This window comes from Eulemur rufifrons, chromosome 2, assembly GCF_041146395.1.
Source record: "Eulemur rufifrons isolate Redbay chromosome 2, OSU_ERuf_1, whole genome shotgun sequence".
Lineage (NCBI taxonomy): Eukaryota > Metazoa > Chordata > Mammalia > Primates > Lemuridae > Eulemur > Eulemur rufifrons.
Window position 1 is genome coordinate 93,238,453 of NC_090984.1, and position 22,301 is coordinate 93,260,753.

The 22,301-nt window shown below is 44.8% G+C and overlaps 1 protein-coding gene across 1 annotated transcript in view; it reads left to right on the forward strand.

The window, feature by feature from the left end:
* The window catches only part of FNTB (farnesyltransferase, CAAX box, subunit beta), a 59,796-nt gene that overhangs the window by 17,655 nt on the left and 19,840 nt on the right, over positions 1–22,301 (forward strand). Inside the window, exons 3-7 of the mRNA XM_069487610.1 lie at positions 6,377–6,449; positions 8,599–8,690; positions 16,362–16,508; positions 16,613–16,696; positions 20,414–20,500. Of these exons, the coding sequence (XP_069343711.1) occupies positions 6,377–6,449; positions 8,599–8,690; positions 16,362–16,508; positions 16,613–16,696; positions 20,414–20,500 (483 nt within the window). The remainder of the gene's footprint in view (positions 1–6,376; positions 6,450–8,598; positions 8,691–16,361; positions 16,509–16,612; positions 16,697–20,413; positions 20,501–22,301) is intronic.

Genomic DNA, 22,301 nt, shown 5'->3' on the forward strand with positions numbered 1-22,301 from the left:
TCCTGACTGCTGAGACCTTCTGACACACCAGATCCTGGCAAGCCACGCTCTGGGTACTTCTGCTTACTGGAACATTACAAATGCTTCCAGCCTTGTTACCTTTGTGTCTTTTTTGCCACCATTTCTTTTAAAAAAAAAAAAAAAAATTCTGATTAGCTAAGACAGAAAACAGCTGGAAAAGGCAAGTGCTTACAGGGAAAGATGGTTGGGAGGGTTAACTTCATCTTCCTTCCCTGGGGAAGGAAAGGAGGAGGATATTAGCTAGAGGAGTCTTCCCCCAAATCTCTGCATTCACCCAAAGCTCAGACCTCAATAAAATGAACTATTCCTCTCGTCATGAGCCACAGCTGGAGATTAGCAAATGATGCCATTTATTGAAACAGCTTAGGAGAGTGAGCTCTCTTACATATAACAGCATCCATGGCAATTCCACTGCCCCTACGCACAAGCAGGTGCCGGCAGAGCTTCGCCAGAGGTAGGGGACTTGGTGAGGGGCGTGATTGCTCTAGGAGGGGCTTTGTGGTGAACAGTTGAACCCCCACATGACTCACCTGATTGGTCTCTGAGTCACCGTCTACTGCCTGGGCTCTGTGGACACACATCTGTGTTCTCCACGCAAGCGAGGAACCTTTGATTATTTGACATCCCTTTTTCACCTACCATCAAGATAGGGCCCTGGAACTCTTTTATTCTTACTGTGATAAGGGGGAGAATGGGAGGTTATAGTTTGGGAGGAAGAAGTTTTTGGGGGAGTGGTATTGGAGACCACAGAGGAGTGAAATCCCCTGATTCAGAGATCTTAGTTCAGGTATGGGTGGAAAACAAAAACGTTCCTCTTGGCCTTGATCCTTGTGGAATTAGAATGTATCAGGGCTCTCTGTTATTTCAGGAATCTGACAATTTCCTACTTTATCATTGTTGCCTATGAACATGAGTGTTTTAAAGAATGTTAATTAATATTAGAGATATCATACATTTTGGCTGAATGACTAAGTATGTAAATCAACATACCAATATAAGGCTGAAGCCAAACATCAAAGAATGAACTTTTAGGATATGAGAATAAATCTGAAAACTTATCAGAATTTTAAATTATTATCACAATTTCAATATTTAACACTTTAGTAGTCAAAATTTAAAAATCTGACAGTATAATGCAGGAATAAACCTTTAGTGTTAGCCAAAGTCCATATTCGGATCTCAGTAGTCAATCTAGATGGCATGTGTCTCTGAGGTTATGGTGCTGATCGACGAGACAGAATTGCACACACTCCCAGGACCACTGACCACACACAGCCCGGGGATGCCTGCGGTGATGCTGAAGTGGGCATTTGCCTAGTCAGCCTTCCAGAGGCAAAGCTGAATAGCAGATTTGGCTGAAATTCAAGGCTGGAGCTGAATGTGAGTACATTCTGCAACTAATCCCCTTCCCAGGAATGATTTTCCTCTCCCTAAGGCTGTGACTCTACTTAGAAATGGGGTCATCAGTCCCAAGGAGCTTTTTTCCATGCTTTTAACAGTTTTGTTTATGAATGTCCTGCTTTCCCATGAAAATTAGTTTTTCCTTTCCTATGGGTAGTTATGTTCACTGTTCCACACCCTTATGGATTTACCCTTTTCTATGGCTTTAAAAAGATTCCTGCAATGCATAGACTACACACACACTACTCTCACATATAATTTTAAAATTGTTTTCTCTTGGGCAAAAAGGGCCTGGTGCTCCTCAGAAGTGAGAAATGTTAATAATGTCCCTGTGCTAACAGAGCCCTGGAGGTTAAGTGTTGACAGTGGCTTGGAACCTGAATACTCTGAGTTAAAGCTCTCAAAGCAGGTCTCACACAGGTGCCTGCTTAGCCTCCATGCTTCCTGCCATTCCTATGTGTGATGCTATTTTAGAATTTCCCAAATCCAGAGTAGTTAGAAGATATAGTCCTTCTTATGTTCTTTTCAAGGTCTTACAAATAAGTTGACCTTTCCTCAAGTGGCTTATTACTTATGTGCCAGATGCTCACTGTTTGGCTAGAGAGGCCCTTGGCTTTAGTGGGTTTAGAAAGTTCCGGGGAGCCAACAAGGGACTGAATCCCCTGTCCTTGCATCTGTCACAGCAAAGGTGTGATTCTCAGTGATGGTCCAGGTTTGGGGGGAGAAAGGGTGTTTGCTGTCATTCCACTCTGCTGTATTCATGTGAAGTCATTCACTTTCTCACTCATTCAGCAGCAGTATCTGGAGGGTCTCCAAGGGACCGGGGACTCTGCTGGACTCTGGGAAACAGGAGCGAGCAAAGCTGGCCCCTGTCATGCCCCAGCTGGGCTCCCAGTCTCATGGGAGAGGTGGACAGTAAACAAATGAACACAGATACACAGGTATCAATGGGATGGTCTGAGAGAATCACAGGGAGGGTCTAATTTTGATGGGAAGTCGGGGAAGGCTTCTCAGAGAAAGTGACATTTAAGCTGAGACCTGTAGGATGAGTAGGGTGGGCTGATTTAGGGGATCTGGGAGGGTTCCAGGCAAAGGGAACAGCATGTGCTGAAGTCCTAAGACTGAAAAGAGCAGAGCTCAAAGAAGGCATTGTAGCTGGAAATCAGTGAGGGTGCGGATGAGGCTGGAGAGAAGTGGGTGGAGGCACTCCGTGAAGGGCCTTCAAACCCAGTGGGCTCATGCTCGAGGAATACAATTTGCATGGCCACCCAGTGCACGCATGTTTGCAAGTTCTTTCTCAGACAGTGGAAAAAGGGTCTTGCTCTGTCATCCAGGCTGGAGTACAGTGCTGTGATTGTAGCTCATTGCAGCCTTGAACTCCTGGGCCCAAGCGATCCTCCTGCCTCAGCCTCCAGAGTAGCTGGGACTACAGGTGCACACCACTATACCCAGCTAATTTTTAAAAAGTTATTTTTGGTAGAGATAGGAGTCTTGCTATGTTGCCCAGGCTGGTCTTGAACTCTTAGGCTCAAGCGATTCTCCTGTTGTGGTCTCCCAGAGTGCTGGGATTATGGGCATGAACCACCATGCCAGGCCTAGCTTTTCTTTTTTAACTTCCTACACAAAAAGTTTCAGATAGAAGTGAATTGAGAGTCAAGGACCGGTAAGGGTAAGTCAGCTTGGGCTGCCATAACAAAGAACCACGGACGGGGTGGCTTCAACAGCAGAAGTTTATTTTCTCACAGTTCTGGAGGCTGGAAATCTAAGGTCAGGGTGTCCCCAGGTTTGGTTTCTCCTGAGGCTGCTAACTGGCTTCCCCCAAAATTTAATTGCCCCTGGGCTTCACTAACTGCTTTATAATCCTTGTATTCATGTCATGTGGATTCCCTAACACATTCAGCACTGTGGCCAATCCGCAACTCTCCCATGATCTTTTTTTTTTTTTTTTTTTTTTTTTTGAGACACAGTCTCACTCTGTTGCCCAGGCTAGAGTGAGTGCCGTGGCGTCAGCCTAGCTCACAGCAACCTCAAACTCCTGAGCTCAAGCGATCCTCCTGTCTCAGCCTCCCGAGTAGCTGGGACTATAGGCATGCGCCACCATGCCCGGCTAATTTTTTCTATATATATTTTTTAGCTGTCCATATAATTTCTTTCTATTTTTTAGTAGAGATGGGGTCTCGCTCTTGCTCAGGCTGGTCTCGAACTCCTGAGCTCAAACGATCCGCCCACCTCGGCCTCCCAGAGTGCTTCTCCCATGATCTTAACTCCTAGTTCCTGAGAAGATTGAGGCCGACCCATCTGAGTTTCCTGTTTCCTCTTCCCACTTCGAAGTCCTACATTTGCCCAGCTTCATACTTGCGCCCATCATTTCTGGCTCCAAGAGTGGAGAATCCTTCCTTATTGCAGGCTCACCCCTCCTGCTGTACCCTCATCCTGACCCCCTCCCCCTTCTCTGGGGACCTTCCCTGATGGGTTTATCTGGGCTCTTGCATTTTCAGCATCTGATTTCTCTCTGTTTACTCCCTTACACACTTGCTGCAACTGAATGAACTAAACTAACTCGGACGTGCCATGGTGTTGTCTTCATTTTGCCTGGCTAACTCGTGTCCTTCTGGCCTTAGCCTCAGTGCTGTTCCCCTTGGGGAGAGTTTTCTGACCCTGCGTGCCTTCCTGGGGCTGCCAGGGCCCACCACACCTCCCTGGGAACAGTGTTTATTACACAGGGCTCCACTTGCCATTTGTGGGCCTGGTCCCCCTCTGGACCGTCGCTGTGGGGAGCAGAGCAGCATCTATCCCAGCACCAGACACTCCGCCCACACCGAGTAGGGGCTCCCTGAGTCCTGACTGGGCTGGACCTTCCTGAAAGGGAAACTGAGTCTGGCTTCCTTCTCTTTATGGTTTGCCCTCACCACTGCCCTGAACGCTCTTGGTGGTCACCAGCCACTCTGCGGTTTTGTTGTCTTTTTCCTCAGTCTTGCTGCAGCATCTGCCACTGTTAAATGCCTTCCTGAAATTCCCTCCTCCCTTACTGCCCGTGACAGGACCCTACCTCTGGCCTTCCCGTGTGTGTGTAAACTCTTATTTCTCTCCTTCACTGGCTCCTCGTCTTCCTCCAAGCCCTTAAAGATGGGTCTTCTCTCAGTTCTGTACTCAGACTTTCTCTCTGCTCTCTTACCTTCTCTCATAGCTTCAGCGGTCCTGCAGGCAGGTAAATAATGATTCCCTGTCTGTACGCGTAACCTGGCTTCCTCTCCTGAGCCCCATGTGTTTCCAGCAGCCCAGTTGACACCCCCACCTGAATACACTTCCAGTGCTCTAAAGTCCGCGTGACCAGAAGTCAGCTGATCGTGGGGCCTCACACTAGCTCGGGCCCTAAGCACCTGCCACCCGGCCAGCTCCTCCCGGCTTCGTACCCGGCCTCTCCTCCCCATCTCTGCCCACTGCGGTGCTTTCCTCAGTTCACTGTGTAAACACGTATCGAGTACCGCTGCTGTCAGCTGCTTTTTCTACAGCATAGTTCTGGTCATTTTTTCTCTCGGCTCACAAAGCTTGAGGGCTTCCCTTTCCCCACTAAGTTGAGTAGAAATTCCTCAGCTAACATCCCAGACTCCTGTGAAAAGGGTCTCAGCTGCTTTTTCTACCATTCTTTCATTCCTAAATTTAGGCCAAGTTACCCGACCTGTGTCTCCTCTTGCACACTTTGTACCTACGACATAAGGCAGTAGCTATTAGCTACCTGCAGCTGTGTAAAATTGAGTTTAAAACTTCGCTGTCTACCAGGGTCCTTCATCTCAGATTCTACCTCTTCCACATGAACTTTCCTATCTATTTCTTTCTTCATGAGATGCTTCCCTCCCTTTTGAGCCTCCTTAATATTTTATTTATTTAATTTTTTAGAGACAGGGTCTCACTGTGTTGCTCAGGCTGGTCTCAAACTCCTGGGCTCGAGTGATCCTCCTGCCTCAGCCTCCCAAGTAGCTGGAACTACAGGTGTGAACCACTGCACCCAGCTAAAGTATTTTATCTTTCCTTTACAGAACCTACTGATTTTTTGCTTGTATTGTAACCATTTATGTATTTACCTCACTTTTGAACTGGAAGATTTTTTGAGGTAAAGACTACATTAGGATCTTATTCTGAGCATAGTTCAGTGGGAGTTTGATAAACAATTGTTGAATTGACTACCTAGAAAAGGGAATGGTTCTCTTGTTTCTGTAATCAGCAAGCACAGTGAATGTCTTGACTTTCTGTTCTTTTTTCCTTCTGTCCATAGTCACACAGGCCCCTTCTGCGAGCCCAGGCAAGAAGTGCAGCCTCTGTCCTTTGCCCTGCCTGTGCAGGTGGCCAGGGGCGGCACATTCCATCTTAAAGCCAGTATTGTTGACACCGGTGCCAAGGACGGCGACCGGCCAGGGCTCTGTGGGTCACACGTGGGACGTGGAATTTCAGGGAGGGAGTAACAGATGGATAACCAGGGGCAGGCAGGGTACAAACCGCAGAACTTGGAGACGTGACCCCAGAAGGAACGACTTGAACAACAGCAACTAACCGAGTCGGGGAAGTGGCGAGGCTTAGGTTTAACAGGATGGGGAGCTACAGGACATCTGTTCGTAGATCCTGGAGGAGCTTTCTGGGTGGGCTGTCACTGCCTGGCTGTGTGTGCTCATTGCAGCTTTTCGGTTAGCCCAGAGCCACCTCCTTTAGGAGACTCGCCCAAAATGTCTGCTGGCGTGATCTCCAGACACTTAGAGACATTCAGACGCAGGCCTCTTCTCTCTGGTGCGGTTGCCCTTGGAGCCGAGGAAGTTGCTTGTTATCCATTCAGTGACTGGAGGGACGTCCTGAAACTGAGTGTGCGTGTGTGTGCACGTGTGCGTGTGCACGTGTGCGTGTGCATTTGCGGGGTGGCAGCACAGGCTATCAGAATGGGCTCACAAGCTGTTTGTCTTTCCAGGCTTGTTTTACAGAGGGAGAAGCACTTCCATTATCTGAAAAGGGGCCTTCGACAACTGACAGACGCCTATGAGGTAAAGATGTCGCCCGGGAACTCTTTCTGTCAAGTTATCAGCCACGGGTTCCTCCTTTTTTTCTATTTGAAAGTAAAAGGCTGTGGGGCCTGACCTGGTGCCAATTCATGCTACGTCCCATGTGGCTCAGGCTCTGTCACAGAGCTGGGACTCACACTTCTGAAAGGGGCAGAACCAGGTCTCTTTCGGAGCTAGTGGGACACCCTAGCTGGGGTGGGGCTTTCTTCTACCATTAGGGCACAGCTGAGGGGTTCAATGCTTTCTACGAGAGCCCTGGACAGCTAGCTAAAAGTCAGTTGCCTACTCAGCCCTAACCCCTTGCCCTATAAACGGATCTAGCTCCTGTACTAGCCAGAGGACCAATATGTGGATCCCAGAGAGTACTACTTGCAGTTTAACACTGTAGGCCCAGACTCAGAGTGGATCTTAAGTCGTGTTCCCAGCGCCCGAGGGCTCACAGAGGAGCCACAGGGCCGGGGGAGGTGGATGTATGTCGGGGTGGGTTGAGCGGCAGCAAACAGGGAACGTGCACCAGGGTCCTCCAGTCTTCTGCCCCGCTTTACACCGAGCAGCTCGACTTTTAATCTGCTCTTTATTTAGACTTCTGCATTTGATGATTTGCGGCAGAGACCTGCCAACTCAAATGCCTGTGGGGCCCGAGCTGGCAGCACCAATAAGTGAAGTGGGCTGGGTGGAGACGGAGGCGATCGGGAAGCCCCACGCCTTTACCCTGTTCCCGCCCGTCGCTGCCACGCGGAGTGCAGGCCCAGGGTTGCCAGATCTTCTTTTTTTCCCAAATGAAGCTGGAAATCCATATTTTTATGTGACTCTACTAGCAGTTAAACATCGCAACCAATTGCAATTAAACAAAAACATCCACAGGCTAGATATTGCCTGGGAGCCATTGGGGTTGTCAGTGCTTGCCTCCAGTCCCCAATGGTTAGGGTCCAGTCAGCCCCGACACAGTTAATTCCATAACGGCTAACAGCTTACTGTGCAGTGCACTAAAGCTTACCATGCATTCTCTCATTTCATCCTCATAACTACCCCATGAGGTAGGTCAGTCTTTATTTTTTACAGATAACCAAACAGGCGTTGTAAGATTAAGTAATTTGCTTAAAGGCACATAGCTAGTAAGAGAAAGAGTAGGTATTAAACTGGGGCCACAGTAGTGTCTTCAGTTGCCCACCTGTCTGCCCCTGCGGGCAGTGGGTTAGCTGCAGCTGGGGACTTCACATTTTTGAAGAGGGCATCTCAGCTGATGGCAAGAGCACTAGAGTGAGAGTCTAAAAACCTAGACTTTTTGTCTCAGTTCTGATATTTACTATTTTTTGTAATCTGGAAAAGGTTAATCTCTCTAGACCCATGTATATACTTTTAGTCTATAAACTGGGGCAGTACTACTCCCTGCCCTGCCTAGTCTTGAATGCACAATAACCACTTACGGCTTGAATTAGGATCGAGATCTGTTCACATGTCAACTTTGGAAGCCTCTCCTCCCCAGCTCCCCCAGGCAGAATTAGCCAATCTCTTCCATGTGCTCCCTCAAGACTCTGTTTCTGCCCGTTATAGCATTGTCCAGGTATGTGTACTCGTGTCATGTTCTGCCTTGTGCCAGAAAGACATGAGCTAACTTGTACTTATGTGTCTGTCTGGTGCCCTTGTCCTCTACCGATGACCATACGCATTCTATAGCCGGGCATCTCAAGAATAGGAACCACAGTTTATTCATTATTTTGCCCCCAGTGTCTAATACAGTGGTTGGCACAAGTAGATACTTACCAAATATTTGTTGAATCAATGAATGAATTAATCCAGGGAATCCCTTTATTAGATTATATATCTCCCTGGGTCTCGAGGAGCCCTTAACTTCCTGGCACGTAAGAAGTCCTCTGTTCAGCCTTCATTAGATGCCTGCCAGGGAATTACCCATTGGGTTCAAGGTCAACCTTTTAAATCCCATTGTGTTTTCCCACAGATGGTCATTTTAGCTATTAGCTGGGGCCACAAAGCAAAGCATCCTTGTTCCAGCAAGGGAGCCCTCCTCCCCCTTGCCAGGCTGCCGGGAGTAAGACAGCTGTGGCCTTGTCAGCGGTGTCTTGCAATGGCTCTGAGTAAGGGGTGTGTTTTCTCCCCGTCCCTCTCGCAGTGTCTGGACGCCAGCCGCCCCTGGCTCTGCTACTGGATCCTGCACAGCTTGGAGCTGCTGGATGAGCCCATCCCCCAGATAGTGGCCACAGAGTGAGTCTGGCTTCGGGAATCCGGGTGTTCTCTGAAATTGTATTTTGAGTTTTGGGTTCTTTCTGTTTTAATTGTTTGGAATGGAAAAAACCAGAGTGCTACAAAGAAACCCTTGCCTTTCTCATGACCTCCGGCAGCTTCCTGAAACTCCTCCACTTTCAAAACCTAATGTAAGCTGGTGGGTAGAACAAGACTTTGAACTCCCAAGAGAAGGATTCTTGGTTTCTTCTGTGGCCTTTTCTTTTGGCTCTTGGCTCTGGTCTTTGAGAAAATTCTTCATCAACTCTGAGGGACGTGATTTCACCAGAAAGTACAGTATGCATTTGAATAGTTTCTGTGGGGAAGCTTGTGCCCACCCAGTGAACAAAAATGCCTTTGCCCTCCTCGAACACCTCCATAGAAGCACCTCCTCCCCGGTACCTGGAGGAACAGTACAGCTCTTGATGGGACTGGTGTGCTACTGTCTCGGTGCACAAATGCCATGACTCACAGTTTTCTTAAACCTCTGATTTAGGATTAGAGATCTGAGCAACTGAGATTCTTCCCAAGCTGCTTGTGCAGATGGCATTCTCAGAAGCTCATCACACTTTATGTCTTAAAGAAGAAAAAACTGATGATTACTCCAGTCTTAGGGATAGCTGGGTTAGGAAAGAGCAGCCAGGAATTGGATCCAAGAGATCCTCCAGGAGTGAATGTGTCCTCTGGTGGCATCTTGAGTTCATCAGCCTCCCCTGCTGCTCCTGAGGGCGAGGGTCTGGGACAGGGTCTCCGGAGCCAGCTTCGTTTTTCTGCAGCACAAGGAGGCAGCTGTGCCAGGACGCACAGAGGCTAGCCCGTGCCCCTCTCTGGTCATAGTGCCCCTGCCTCGGTCACATTGTCAGGTCAGGAGAACAGAACTGCACATTGTCTCATTCATTCTGTCTTAACAATAACCCCTCATTCTTGCCTTCCTGGGCAGGGTGTCTTGTGATGAATGCGGATGGGGAAGATAAGAAAGAATTAGGCCATTAACCCTTGTGATCCGTAGGATGCTCTCTGATGCGGCTGCAGGCCTGCCTGCTTCCAGCACTGGAAGTAGAGTTGGACAGAGTTTCTGCAGTAACAGGAATTTCATTGTTAAAATAAAGGCCCATGTGTTTTTGAAATACCAGTCGGGGGTTGGGGGAGGTTTGGGAAGTTCCCCCCACACCTACACAGCCAGGATGTGTGCTAGAAGAAGGGGAAAGTCGAAGAAATGGGAGGTGTCTGTGAGCGTGAGTACAGATGCCCCACGGAGGGGGACACACCCCTGGGAAGCAGGGAGGGAGAGTGACAAGGGGGCTCCTGAGGTGAAAGAACTCGGGTCAGAATCGACTCTGAGTTTTTTCTCGCTTGTATAATTGGCGTTTTATAGTGAAGGCTTTTCTGAGGAAATAAGCGTCAGAGCTGCTTTTATGGCAAAATCACACAGGAAGAGAGGAGCCCTTTAAGGGATGTTCACAGTGAACAGTTGGAAACAACCTAAATACCAACAGTAGAGGCTGCTTTAAAATTTATTTCAAGTTTAAGTAAATTATGGTGCAATACATACAATGAAATACTGTGTAACCATTCAAAAATTTATATATATAAATAAGTGTGTATAACTGTATATATTTATATAGATATGAAATGAAAACAAATAGTTAAAAAGATTCAGCTTTTACAGAATAAAAAGATAGATGATTGTATGCATAGGAAAAAACAGAAGAAATGCACATTTGGTAGTTATTTTTGGATGGTGAGATTAAAGATGGATTTTCTTTTCTGAGCTTATTTGTATTTTCCAATATTTTTACAATGAACCTTTATTGTTTTGTAACTAAAAGAATGTTTTAAATATAAAGAGTTGATTTGTCCTCATTTCAAAAACCACTTGATAGTTAATGACTGTTTCTGCTTCACAGCTGCCTTAAAAGCTTTCTCTGTGGTTCTTACCATAAATTTAATGAACTTTCAAAGAATTACATAGTTGAAATACTGTTACTCCAATAATACTATTTTGTGCCTAGCAGGCAGTTAATTCTAGGTGCAGGTGATATTTGTTATGAACAGCACCTAACAGCTCTGACCTATAAGGCAGTAAATTATCTTTAGTAAGATGCAGAGCAATCTTAATGACTTTTATAAAAAATGGATTTTTTTTTTAGTCTACCTGAAATAGGATAATACCTTTTTATTTATTTTGCACAAGGAAAAGAAATGCTTTGAAATGTGCTCAGTTTTTTTCCTTCATACAAATACTCAGGTGACCTAGAGGCAGAGAGTTTAGTTCAGGAGTCTTATTATTTTCCTGCCCGCTTCTTTCCCTGCATGCAACATAAACACCCTACACGTACACGGAGGTTTCTCACCCTTTCTCACCCTTCCCTGTTCTGTTCACTATTGTGCTTCTATTTGTTTAGGGAACAATGATGAGCTAGGTTCCCTCTAGTGGACGAAATCACTTTTGTCAGCTGCTGTTACTGCTAACCAGCAGGAGCAGGCTTTTGCTGTTGGTATCAGAGGTTTCCAGAATAATATATTCATAGGTAGGAATTTAGCTTGCCTCTCTTAAGAGGTTATATATGCAAATTTATTCGTGTTTACATAAAGTAAATTAATATTTTGGAACCAGACTAAGTACATTTCCCTTGCTTAACTATTTTAGCACTGGCGGAAGCGTCCTTTAATGAGAATGCCATGCCTTGTTATTGAGAGCTACGTCAGCGAAACACACGGAGCAAAATGAGAATCGCAGGCAGGCATTGCTGTTAAAGTTCAGTTCTTAGCTTCTGTAAGATCTAAAAAATTGCCTTTCACGTAAAAACTGTTTTAGGGTGTTTCAGTTGATAAGGTTTTTCCAAAGATAAATTCAAATTGACATTTCAGTGTTTTATTATTTCCTTTACAAAAGGTTATTAGTAGCATGTCCCCTGAAGAGCCCCTTAAATATTTCTTTTGATTTTTAAATTTAAATGCAATTTGTTTCCTTACCTTTCAGTGAGGACACCATATCTAGGCATTTGGCTTCTGGGCAGTTTTTTGGGCCAGGTGCTGCTGGCATCTAGTGGGTGCAGGTCAGGGATGCTGCTAAATGTCCTCTGCAGGACGTTCCCTTCAATAAAGAATTACCAGGCCCCAAATGTCAATAGTGCTATAAATTGAGAAACTCTAAGATAACCGACTTTAGACTTGACCATATTTCCAAAACAGCCACTGCCCAGAGGATTGTCAGCGCTTGATGAAGTCAGATGGCCCGTCCTACCCTGTGAGCAGCACTGGCCTGGGGTCACAGAGCTCTGCTGCCTGTCACTCACCTGTTCATTGTTGTAGTCTACGTGAGAAAGGCGTGTTCCTCTCCACTGTAACAGGCTGAAGCTGTTTTACAGTGTGAACTTTGGAAGAATTAGTACTAGAAGAACCCGGATGTCATCTCATTCATCTTGCCTTTGCATCTACCCCTAAGCCATTCTGCTTAAGGATGACTGTTTTCATTTCCAAAGCTATACTCTTTATAACTTATTCTAGGCCTTACATGTCCCTGGTAACCTATTCTGGTGCAGAAGTTTTTTCTTTAACCTAAATTTTTGCTACTACAGATTAGCCTCAATTTTTTTTTTTTTTTTTTTTTTTTTGAGACAGAGTCTCACTTTGTTGCCCAGGCTAGAGTGAGTGCCGTGGCGTCAGCCTAGCTCACAGCAACCTCAAACTCCTGGGCTCAAGCGATCCTCCTGCCTCAGCCTCCCGAGTAGCTGGGACTACAGGCATGCGCCACTATGCCCGGCTAATTTTTCTATATATATATTTTTAGTTGTCCATATAATTTCTTTCTATTTTTAGTAGAGACGGGGTCTCGCTCTTGCTCAGGCTGGTCTCGAACTCCTGACCTTGAGCGATCCACCCGCCTCGGCCTCCCAGAGTGCTAGGATTACAGGCGTGAGCCACCGCGCCCGGCCTAGCCTCAATTTTTGTTATTTACTAGAAAGTTAGTGTAATTACCCTTTGTGTATTTGGGTATTTTGCTGGGTAGCTTCTTCATTGTAGTTGTCTGTAATATTAAGCTTTTTAATATTATTTTTACAATTTAGCCATTTTTACTACTCTAGTGCAAACTCCTTTGAGTTGGAAGAGGAAGGCTCAAGCCAGATACAGTTCTGACCAATAGTGTGTTTGTGATTTTTTTTTTTCCCTTTTCCTTATTTATTTATTTATTTTTTTTTTTTGAGATGGGGTCTTGCTATGTTGTCCAGAGTGTCAAGAGGTCTTCCCGCTGGGAACTCCAGGGCTCAAGAGATCCTCCTACTGAGACTACAGGCACATACCACTGCACCCAGCTTATGATGCTTTTAACAAGTGTTTTTTTGTTGAAAACTCATGGACTCTAACCTCTGGTTCCTTTTCTCCTATGTTCCTAGTCATTTTCCATCTTGTATGTAGATGCTTTACCCATCCCCCACCTCTGCCATCCCTAAGCATAGTTCTTGCTATTTGTACCTATTTCATTTGTTTTGTTTGTGTTGGCTTCTGATTTGTTTCCCTCATTTTGTATTATTTGCTTATTTACTTTACATGCTTTAGAGTCCTTCATTCATGTTGGTGACAGTGATGTTTAGAGTCAAACACTTTAGATCAGTCCTCAACTATCACCTAAAAGTCCCAGTAAACTCTTTAGAAGGCTGAGTCAGTCGATGATACTCTTGCTTTGCACTTGATCCTCTTGTAAGATTTACATACTCTTTAATGATTGAATGATAGAGTGGTGGTATCCAATAGAACTTTCCTTGATAATGCAAATGTTCTATATTTGTGCTTTCCAATATGTAGCCACTAGCCACATGTGACTGTTGAGAACTTAAAATGTGGCTTGTATGATTGAGGAGCTGAATTTTCAATTTTAATTAATTTAGATGAAAGTTTAAATAGTCTCATATGGTTAGTGGTTACCTGTCGGACAGTGCAGATCTGTCTCATCGCTACATAAAATGTCCCCAGACCAGGAGTATTGCCATCACCTGCTCTCTTGCTTTGGGGCCCACATTTTGGGTAGCAATGAGATAGATCTCATTGTTAGCTTGTTAGAAGAGCAGAATCTCAGGGCCATCTAATTCTGCTGAATTAGAGTTGCATTTAACAAGATCCATAGGTGATTTCTATGCACACTCAAGTTTAAGAAGCACTGCTACTTGGCTCAACATTGGTGTCACATGGGGAGTTTTAAAAATACTGCCACCTGGGTCCTACCCTCAGTGATTCTGATTTAATTGGTCCTAGGTGTGGCCTGGGCATTGGGTTTTTTAAACATCCCCCAAGTGATTGTAATTGTGCAGCGAAGTGTAGTGGTGCTCAAGCTTTGTGTGTATCTGAATCATTTGGGAATGTGGTAAAAATGCAGAGGCCCAGGCTCTTTCTGCTTCTGCAAGCCTGGGTGTCTGGATTCTTTAACAGCTTCCAGTGATTCTGATACACACATGTTGGGTTTGAAAATCCCTGATCCAGAGGATAGTTTCCCACTTTGTTGGTGGTGGTTGTGTAAGCTAGAATGGTATGCTTAGCTGACATTAAAGAAAATTGATTAGTTACAGCTTTTAGTCATATTCTAGATGAGTACTTTTGTGAATACTTTTCACAAAGCATGCCACTCTAGGTGTTTGTACAGTGTTTCTTGTAATTTTTTATTAGTTGGTGCATTTCTGATCTCTGATAAGTTTTTCTCCCCATTTTTATAGATAGAACTATCACGAACATTTTGGTTTTCAGAATTGCGGAGAGGTCTGCTAATGACAGCTGGTAGCTGTAAGGTCAATTTGCCAGTTCCTTAAGGTTCAAGTTGGAAGGCCTCGGGATCAGAATGTCCTGTAATACGGAGGTGTCTGAGATTCGAGAGAAGCTCAACCTCCAGTTCTCTAGCACAGTCCCAAAGACAGATGCAGTGTGTCAGCTGAGGGAGGTTGGCATGGAAGGATGATATCTAGGTGTCTGGAACATTCAGATCCTAGCTCATTCCAGACTTTAGGCTACAGAGTCAGGAGTGCTGTGTTCGGCAGGATTCTATGTTAGGAGCTGGGGAAAGGAATGGACAACTAGGTGACTCTTTCTTCTTTTTTTAAATGTGCTGTTAAGTTTTATGTCAGCAAAACCTTTTGTTTTTGTAGTGCAGAAAGTTTTTGATATGCTAGTGCAGCCAACCTTTGTTAGGACATGAGTTTATTAGCTATTTGTTTCTGGGAAATGGCATAAGAATTGATGACAATTTGGAAAATATGTTAGGAACAAATTCAGTTTCTCTATGAAAATTAATTGCTATTAAAAATGTGCCACAGAATTGTCTTCCTTTTCTAATTATCAATTTCAGTTTCAGTCCTTGTGTTTCCTACAGTAAAATTTTAGGAGTAAATAGAAGTGAATGTGTATTGTTTTAACCTGTGAAGATTTTAGGACTCAAATAGAAAGTCAGCAACATTTTTCTTTTCTTTTTTAAATCTTTTTCAACTGTATTTGTGAAGATGAAGCCGCATTTTCTTTTCCTGTCCCTGCCCAGATAAAAGGTCTGAAATCAAAAGTAATTAAATGTGATGTGGGAAAGCAGTAATGAACTTGTTTCTTCATAGAAATTAACTAGGCTGTGTGGGTTCTCTGGCAGCAGTAGGTAAGAAACAATGAGGCGAAAGAGCCGGGGAAGAGAAGGCCCCCTGAGCACTAGAAGGACACAGTTGGCAGCCTGTTCTCTTAAATGGAGGCTTCTCCTGACAGGAAGGCAGGGACCCTGCTGAGTTGTGGGGAAACAACTTGATAACCAGGGCTTTCCTGGAGCACCTCTCTCTGGTGAACTTCAGAGGACCTTGGAGAAATAGGGGCTTTCTTGATTTGCAAGAATGTAACTTCTGGGCGACCTGATGCCGTGCTTGGAGGCAAACCCTTGATAAACAGTTTCCCTCAGTGGGAACTGGAGCCTCTTTGAATTAGTGGGAAAACTTCTCCCGAAGCCTGCGTACAGTGATGCAATCTCATCGTATGAGTCAGTGGTGCTTGTCTTGAGTGTGCTGTAGTTGATTGAGGTGAGCATAATGGAAGCTTGCCTCTCTTTCATTCTCCCAGCCCTGGAGGCGGGCTCCATGAAAAGCTGCTTTCTTACTGGTGGAAGGAAAAGAAATCAGTAGCCCACTGGGGCCCAGGAAGCAGTGGGAGTGAGAAGGCATCTCTTTAAGTCCTCATAGGAGGCCGCCCTAGGTAATGGATCTAGACTAGAGCGGTCAGTGTGGAAAGAAGCAGTTGAGCACCAAGTTCTAGGCAAGATTCAAAGCTGGGATGTCCCCAAAGGCGAGGAGGAGGAGGCTGGTACCACAGACCTAGGGAGGTGAATTGAGTGAAGTCTGCGAAAGGTTTGGTCAAGGAACATAGGCGACTCCCACCCCAACGTCAGCGAAAGGCTGCCTCTCCCAGCCTTGTGTTGCTTCACGACTGGGCACACGCTAAGTACCAGGCTCAGAGAGCAGGGCACACGAAGCTTGTGAGAGCTGCGGAGAGGGTTATATTCAACAGGTGGGAGGAGAGGGTTCCTCCCCCCCTTTTGAGGGAGGGTAGATCATTGGAAAGGCCTGGAATCCAGTAGGAATGGGGTGTTTTGAAATTAATGCTTTCTGACTTTGTTTTTCCCTTTGACCGTGTACCTAGTGTGTGTCAGTTCCTGGAGCTGTGTCAAAGCCCAGAAGGTGGCTTTGGAGGGGGCCCTGGTCAGTACCCACACCTGGCCCCCACGTACGCAGCAGTCAATGCGCTGTGCATCATTGGCACCGAGGAGGCCTACGACGTCATTAACAGGTACAGCGCCAGCCGCCAGCAGTGGCGGAACCCCGGAGGGCTCCCTGCGTGCCGACACTGCGCTGACCACTGCCTCTCCCGCCCCTGTCCCTTTTGTTTCCCAGAGAGAAGCTCCTTCGGTATTTGTACTCGCTGAAGCAACCCGATGGCTCTTTTCTCATGCATGTGGGAGGTGAGGTGGACGTGAGGTGAGTGGGGTTTTTCTCAGGCCGCCGCATCCGTTGGCTCTAGAGCGTGTCTGCCGTCAGAGACGCCAAGCCCAAGGAACAACACGGGGAAGCTGCCGCTTTGCCTCGTACAATGACACGTCAATGACACGGTGTCATACTCATTGCCGATGTGCTACACATGTCCTCAGGTCATTATCACTTGACTTCTTTTATGTAAATGTCAAAATACAAGTAAGACGGAAACAAAACATGCTTTTGTTGTAAAAATATGTTGGTTTGGTATAAAATGATATACCATAATGTGACTAACTGTGCAGTGTAATATGATCTTTCCTCTCCCTGGGGTGGGAAGGGAGAAGTCGGGACTCAGCAGGGACTCAGAAAATGCTTTCTGAAGGAATGTAATGGGATCGTGAGACGGTCCCAGGGCGCGTGAGTCGCTCTGGGAGGCGCAGCGATGCCTGGGGGCCAGTGGAGTGCAGTGCAACACAGTCACATTGCCGATGGTACCAGTCGGCTCAAAACCATTATTTTACTCAAGAAGTGTCTGATATGCCTAGCAAGTAGCTCCCTCACCTGGCAGGAGATTACCTATGAGGCATATAGCAAATTCACTGAATATTTCATTTCTCAAAGACAGTGGCTCATTGAGATTTTATTTTATTTTATTTATTTATTAAATATTTTTGTTGAGACAGAGTCTCACTTTGTTGCCCTGGCTAGAGTGAGTGCCGTGGCGTCAGCTTAGCTCACAGCAACCTCAGACTCCTCGGCTTAAGCGATCCTCCTGCCTCAGCCTCCCGAGTAGCTGGGACTACAGGCATGCGCCACTATGCCCGGCTAATTTTTTCTATATAGATTTTTAGTTGTATATAGATTTTTAGTTGTCCATATAATGTCTTTCTATTTTTAGTAGAGACAGGGTCTCGCTCTTGCTCAGGCTGGTCTCGAACTCCTGACCTCGAGCGATCCACCCGCCTCGGCCTCCCAGAGTGCTAGGATTACAGGCGTGAGCCACCGCGCCCGGCCGAGATTTTATACTGTTTTCTCATTTAGTCTGAGAAGTACATTGTGAGGTTTCTGTACCAAAGTCATTGCCTATGTGTAAATGGGTTTGTTCCTACACAAGTTGATTAATATTCTGGCTTAAGCGTGTGGCTTAACCATTGGTTTGAAAGTATAGGGGAAGAAAAACAGTTTGTGGAGCATAAAACACACTGCAGATAGAAGTAGGTAACAAAGCTGAAAAGGCCTTTAGTGAAACATTTTCTTCAATCTCTAATTCGTCTATTCAAACCAGAAAATTAGACTAGGTATCTCTATAAACCAATAGTTAACTATTGAAGTAAAGCAGTATTGTGTTGATTCTCAAGGAACAAGTTAAAAGATATTTTTCCCCTCATGGTCACTACATTTTTATATCTAGTCTGTAGATATCCTACCTAAATACAGTATTGAAACTTAGCTTTTTAAAACCTACTGAAATGATTTGGCAAAAGCAAACCATAGCAGATCCCTTTGGTATTTTATCACATACCTTCTTCAGATATGATTATTCTTTTATTCATTCCAGCACCAGTTTTTTCCGTGTTCTTATTCATATCTCCTAGACAAATGCTAGGAGACTTCTCCGATAAGATGGATTCGTTCCACTGCAGAGCCATGTTCCTCACCCACCCACGCTCTTCTGGTGGAGAGCCCGTGCTTTCTACTTACGTAATGGATTAAAGATGTGAATGATAGAGAAAAACCTAGTAGATTGCATCCAGTTTCCTTGCCCTGCCTGGTTCCATTGTTTTCCACTTGGTGTTTCTTTAATTGTCCTTTGCTTGGAAGCATCAGCCGCTACTCGGGAGTGCTTGTCAGGTGGATTCGACCTGGAGAGAAGCAGTAGTGACCGGGGACAGTTTGGCACCTGGAGGTCAGCTTGCTGCCCTTCTGCCTATATAATCTGGAGCATTCCATGGGGAGAGGGGGAGGCAGGGATCCAGCATTTGCACAAGTTTAGATGAGAGATCATGGGTGTGTTCAAGAAACTGCAAATTCAATGTTGAAGTGTAGGGGGCCTCGTGGGCAGGGGAGCAGTGGAGCTGGAGGGGCTGGCTGCAGACAGGCCGGGAGGCCCTCAGATCTCCTAATGGAGCCTGGGGTTTATTCTGATGGGTTTTAAGTAGGGAGTGATGTGATCTGATTTGTAATTTCTTAGAAGTTTTCCAGCTGCAGTGAATGGACTGTAGTGTTTTAGTAGAAGTCCTCCGGTTTCAGGGCTGGAGGGAGGGAGACAGGATGGGAGACTGATCCAGGTAGAAGATAATGGTGGTTTGGATTTGGGTGACAGCAGGGAGGATGGACGGTAGTGGACAAATTTGAGAGCTGTGATGACTGGATAGGAAGAAATACATGAAAAGGTTGTATTTCGTTCGCTCCCTGTGTCAGTGTGAGACCTGGGACTGGTGCCTTCAGGCATTGCTTCCCAGCTCTCCTATTTATGAGAGGCAAAACTGTATTATAGGCTGCCTCTCCCCCTCAGAGATCACACTAGGATTCAAGAGCAAATATTTTGGAGCCTCACTGAGGGCTCAAGATCCGAAGGAAGGTTAGATCAGACCTTCGAAGTTAGCTTATGGTAAATGATGACATTTGGCATTGGCAGGCAGGACTCTTGCATGCTCCTGATGCCTGCTGCTATACCTAAACTTCCGCTGTGCCTTTGGCCAGCCAGAGCAGGGCTGATAAAAATTGCTGGTAGGATAAAAATGCGTGCAGCTTCTGCAGAGATTTCTCTGGAATACCTCAGTAAGTTTGGCTTCATGGTATGTCTGTTCTGAATAAGATGGAAACTAGACCTTTCTTCTTCCTCGCTTTTATGTTCCTTAGGGAAAGGATTTGTGAGCAGAATTTGAACAAAGAGTTTTTGTCTTCCCCGTACTGGATATTTGAAAAGACCATAGAGGGGAAGGAAAGGCAGTCTGTGGTTTGTTCCATGACAGAGGGAGAAGCTGAAATAAAATGTGTCCCAGGAAGAATTGGGGCTGGAAGTTGGAAGGATAAGAATTAAATCAAGTGGGATCATGTTAAAAAATATATATACACGCTCCTTTCGTTTAAAAGTGTGTATCTGCATTTGTACTGCTGAGGTGCTTGAAATCAAAGCTCTTTCCTCCCTTTGGAGGTTCAAGGAATATATCTGAGTGGTCTCACCCTCCTATCCTTCTTGTTTGGTCTAAGCAGCTGTTAGGGTTTGGTGGCCTGCTTTGGAGTGTGTCTGTTGCATAAAAAAATACAGAGAACCTTCAATGTGTCCAGGCCGTAGACAAACGGAAATCCAGGGTCTGAAACAGTGCCGACATCTGAATGAATGAGCATGTTGGAAGTACCTGAATGACACCATGGAGTTGTGGGAACCATTGTAGGTCTTTGAAAGAAGAGCTAAATCCACTTTTGACATGAATTGATATGGCTGTTATTTCCTCTGATGTAGATTTGACCATGTGGAGGTAGGGAGAATAGAATGTCATGTTCTTTCACTGAAGCCATGCCGTGAGCAACTCTATCCAAATAGAATGTCACACCTCTCAGTTGGAGACCCAGGAGGACTGACCGTGTGCCAAGAGTGAGGACAGGAGGTGATTACAGCTTACTAGGCAAGGCGAGCTATCCACCCACGAAGTTCACCGAGCCTCGTTTAGCTCTTCCATAGAGTTTAATCCATTTCCCCCGTTTTTGTATTTCCAGAAGTGCATACTGTGCCACCTCGGTCGCCTCTCTGACCAACATCATCACTCCGGACCTCTTTGAGGGCACTGCAGAATGGATAGCAAGGTGAGAGAAGCCAGGATTTCTCCTGGCCTCTTATGGAGCAGGTGGTCAAGACTTTGAAAAAGGGCTGGAAGGGAATATAAAATTACAAGAGATGTATTAGGGTTATCTAATGACTGTGCATTTAAAAAATACTTAAAAGTTGTTTTTTCCAAACTTTCTTTAATGTTATAGTTTAAATTGGCAAAGATCAAAAACTCTGGTAAACAACATCAGTGGGAGTCTGGGTGCCCTAGATTGTGAGCCAGGAATTCCACTCCTGCAGAAACACACACATGCATGAAACTGACGAGCCTAGGACTATTTATAACAGCAGAAAGCTGGGAACAGGTTCAGTGTTCATAAAGAGGAGATGGTCACTTTGTAGTGTAGTCACATTGGAATATGATATAGCAGTCAAAATGAATGAACTATTGCTACATGTATCAATATGGAAAAATATCAATACTGAGTTTTAAAAAAATGTTAAAACACAAAAAAAACAACAAAAACCCCCATACAGATCAGCACATTTACTTAAAATTTGAAAACATGCAAGACGATTCTGTATTGTTTATAGGAAGAATCATGTGTAGTAATAATAGAAAAACATGCACAGGAAAGATAAACAGCAAATTCAGGATGGTGGTTACTTCTGGGGAGAGAGCAAAGGAAGCGAGATCAGGGAAGTCTACACGGGAGATTTGAACTGCAACAGTTCATTTCTTTAAAGAAAAAAAACAAAAAACCTAAAGTGTATATGGCTAAATCTAAGGTAGGTGTTAAATCCATGTATGTTCTATATATTATTTGCTGTACTTTCTTAGATGTCTCAAACATTTCGTAATTTACAACAAAAGGTATAGTAGAATACGTATGTACTATTATGGAATGATAGCTAAGTTGTTTTTTAAAATTTTGATTTTTATCAAAGTACTTATTACTATATAAATATAATTTACCGTGAAACCAGATGACCATATTTACTCTGAACATATTTACTCTTGTGTAGCTTTCATATTCCTGGAGTTAATATAAATGTCATGAATGTATATGTCATGAATTCATTCCCAAATTCTCTGCCAGAGCTATAAAAAAATTACTCTGAATGCAGTCAGACACTTCAGGTAATCTCTGTGTGTGTGTGTGTGTGTGTGTGTGTGTGTGTGTCTGTGTGTGCACGTTCTGGAGTCGCCCCTCCGAAAGCCCTCTGCCCTCCTGCTTCAGTCTGCACAGATTGCTGCACAGCAGGCATCCAGAAGCTTCCTTTTAGCATGAAATTCATGTCACTTCTCTCCTTTGTTGAAGCCTCAGGTCGTCTTTTTCTTGGTTTATTTACTCATTTTAATGAAACACATACTCCAATAGATCCCCAAAAAAGGTACACGGGAGATACCTTTTTAAGATTTTGCATCTTTATTTTAATCTCACACTTGATTGACAGTTTATTTGGTTAGAGATTTCTAAGTTGGAAATGGTATAAACTGTATTCTTTCTGAATTTTGTAAGCATTGCTTCATTATCTTCTAGCTCCCAGTATCATTGTTAATAAGGCTGATAATCATAAGAACCCGAGTTCATTGAGGACTGTGTAATGCTCAGTAGGAAGGTAGCTATAGTTTAGAGATTGAGAGTGGGCACTGCCTGGGTTTGGTTCTTTTTTATATTTTATGTTTCTCAGTTGAGATTGCCCATCTTTTGATTCTTCTATTTATTTTAAATATTTTATTTAAAACACATTATGAGTGTATTTTTCTTTATTGTGCTAAATAATGTAATTATAACATCTGCTTTCAAATCCTTGTCTGGTTATTTCCACATCTGG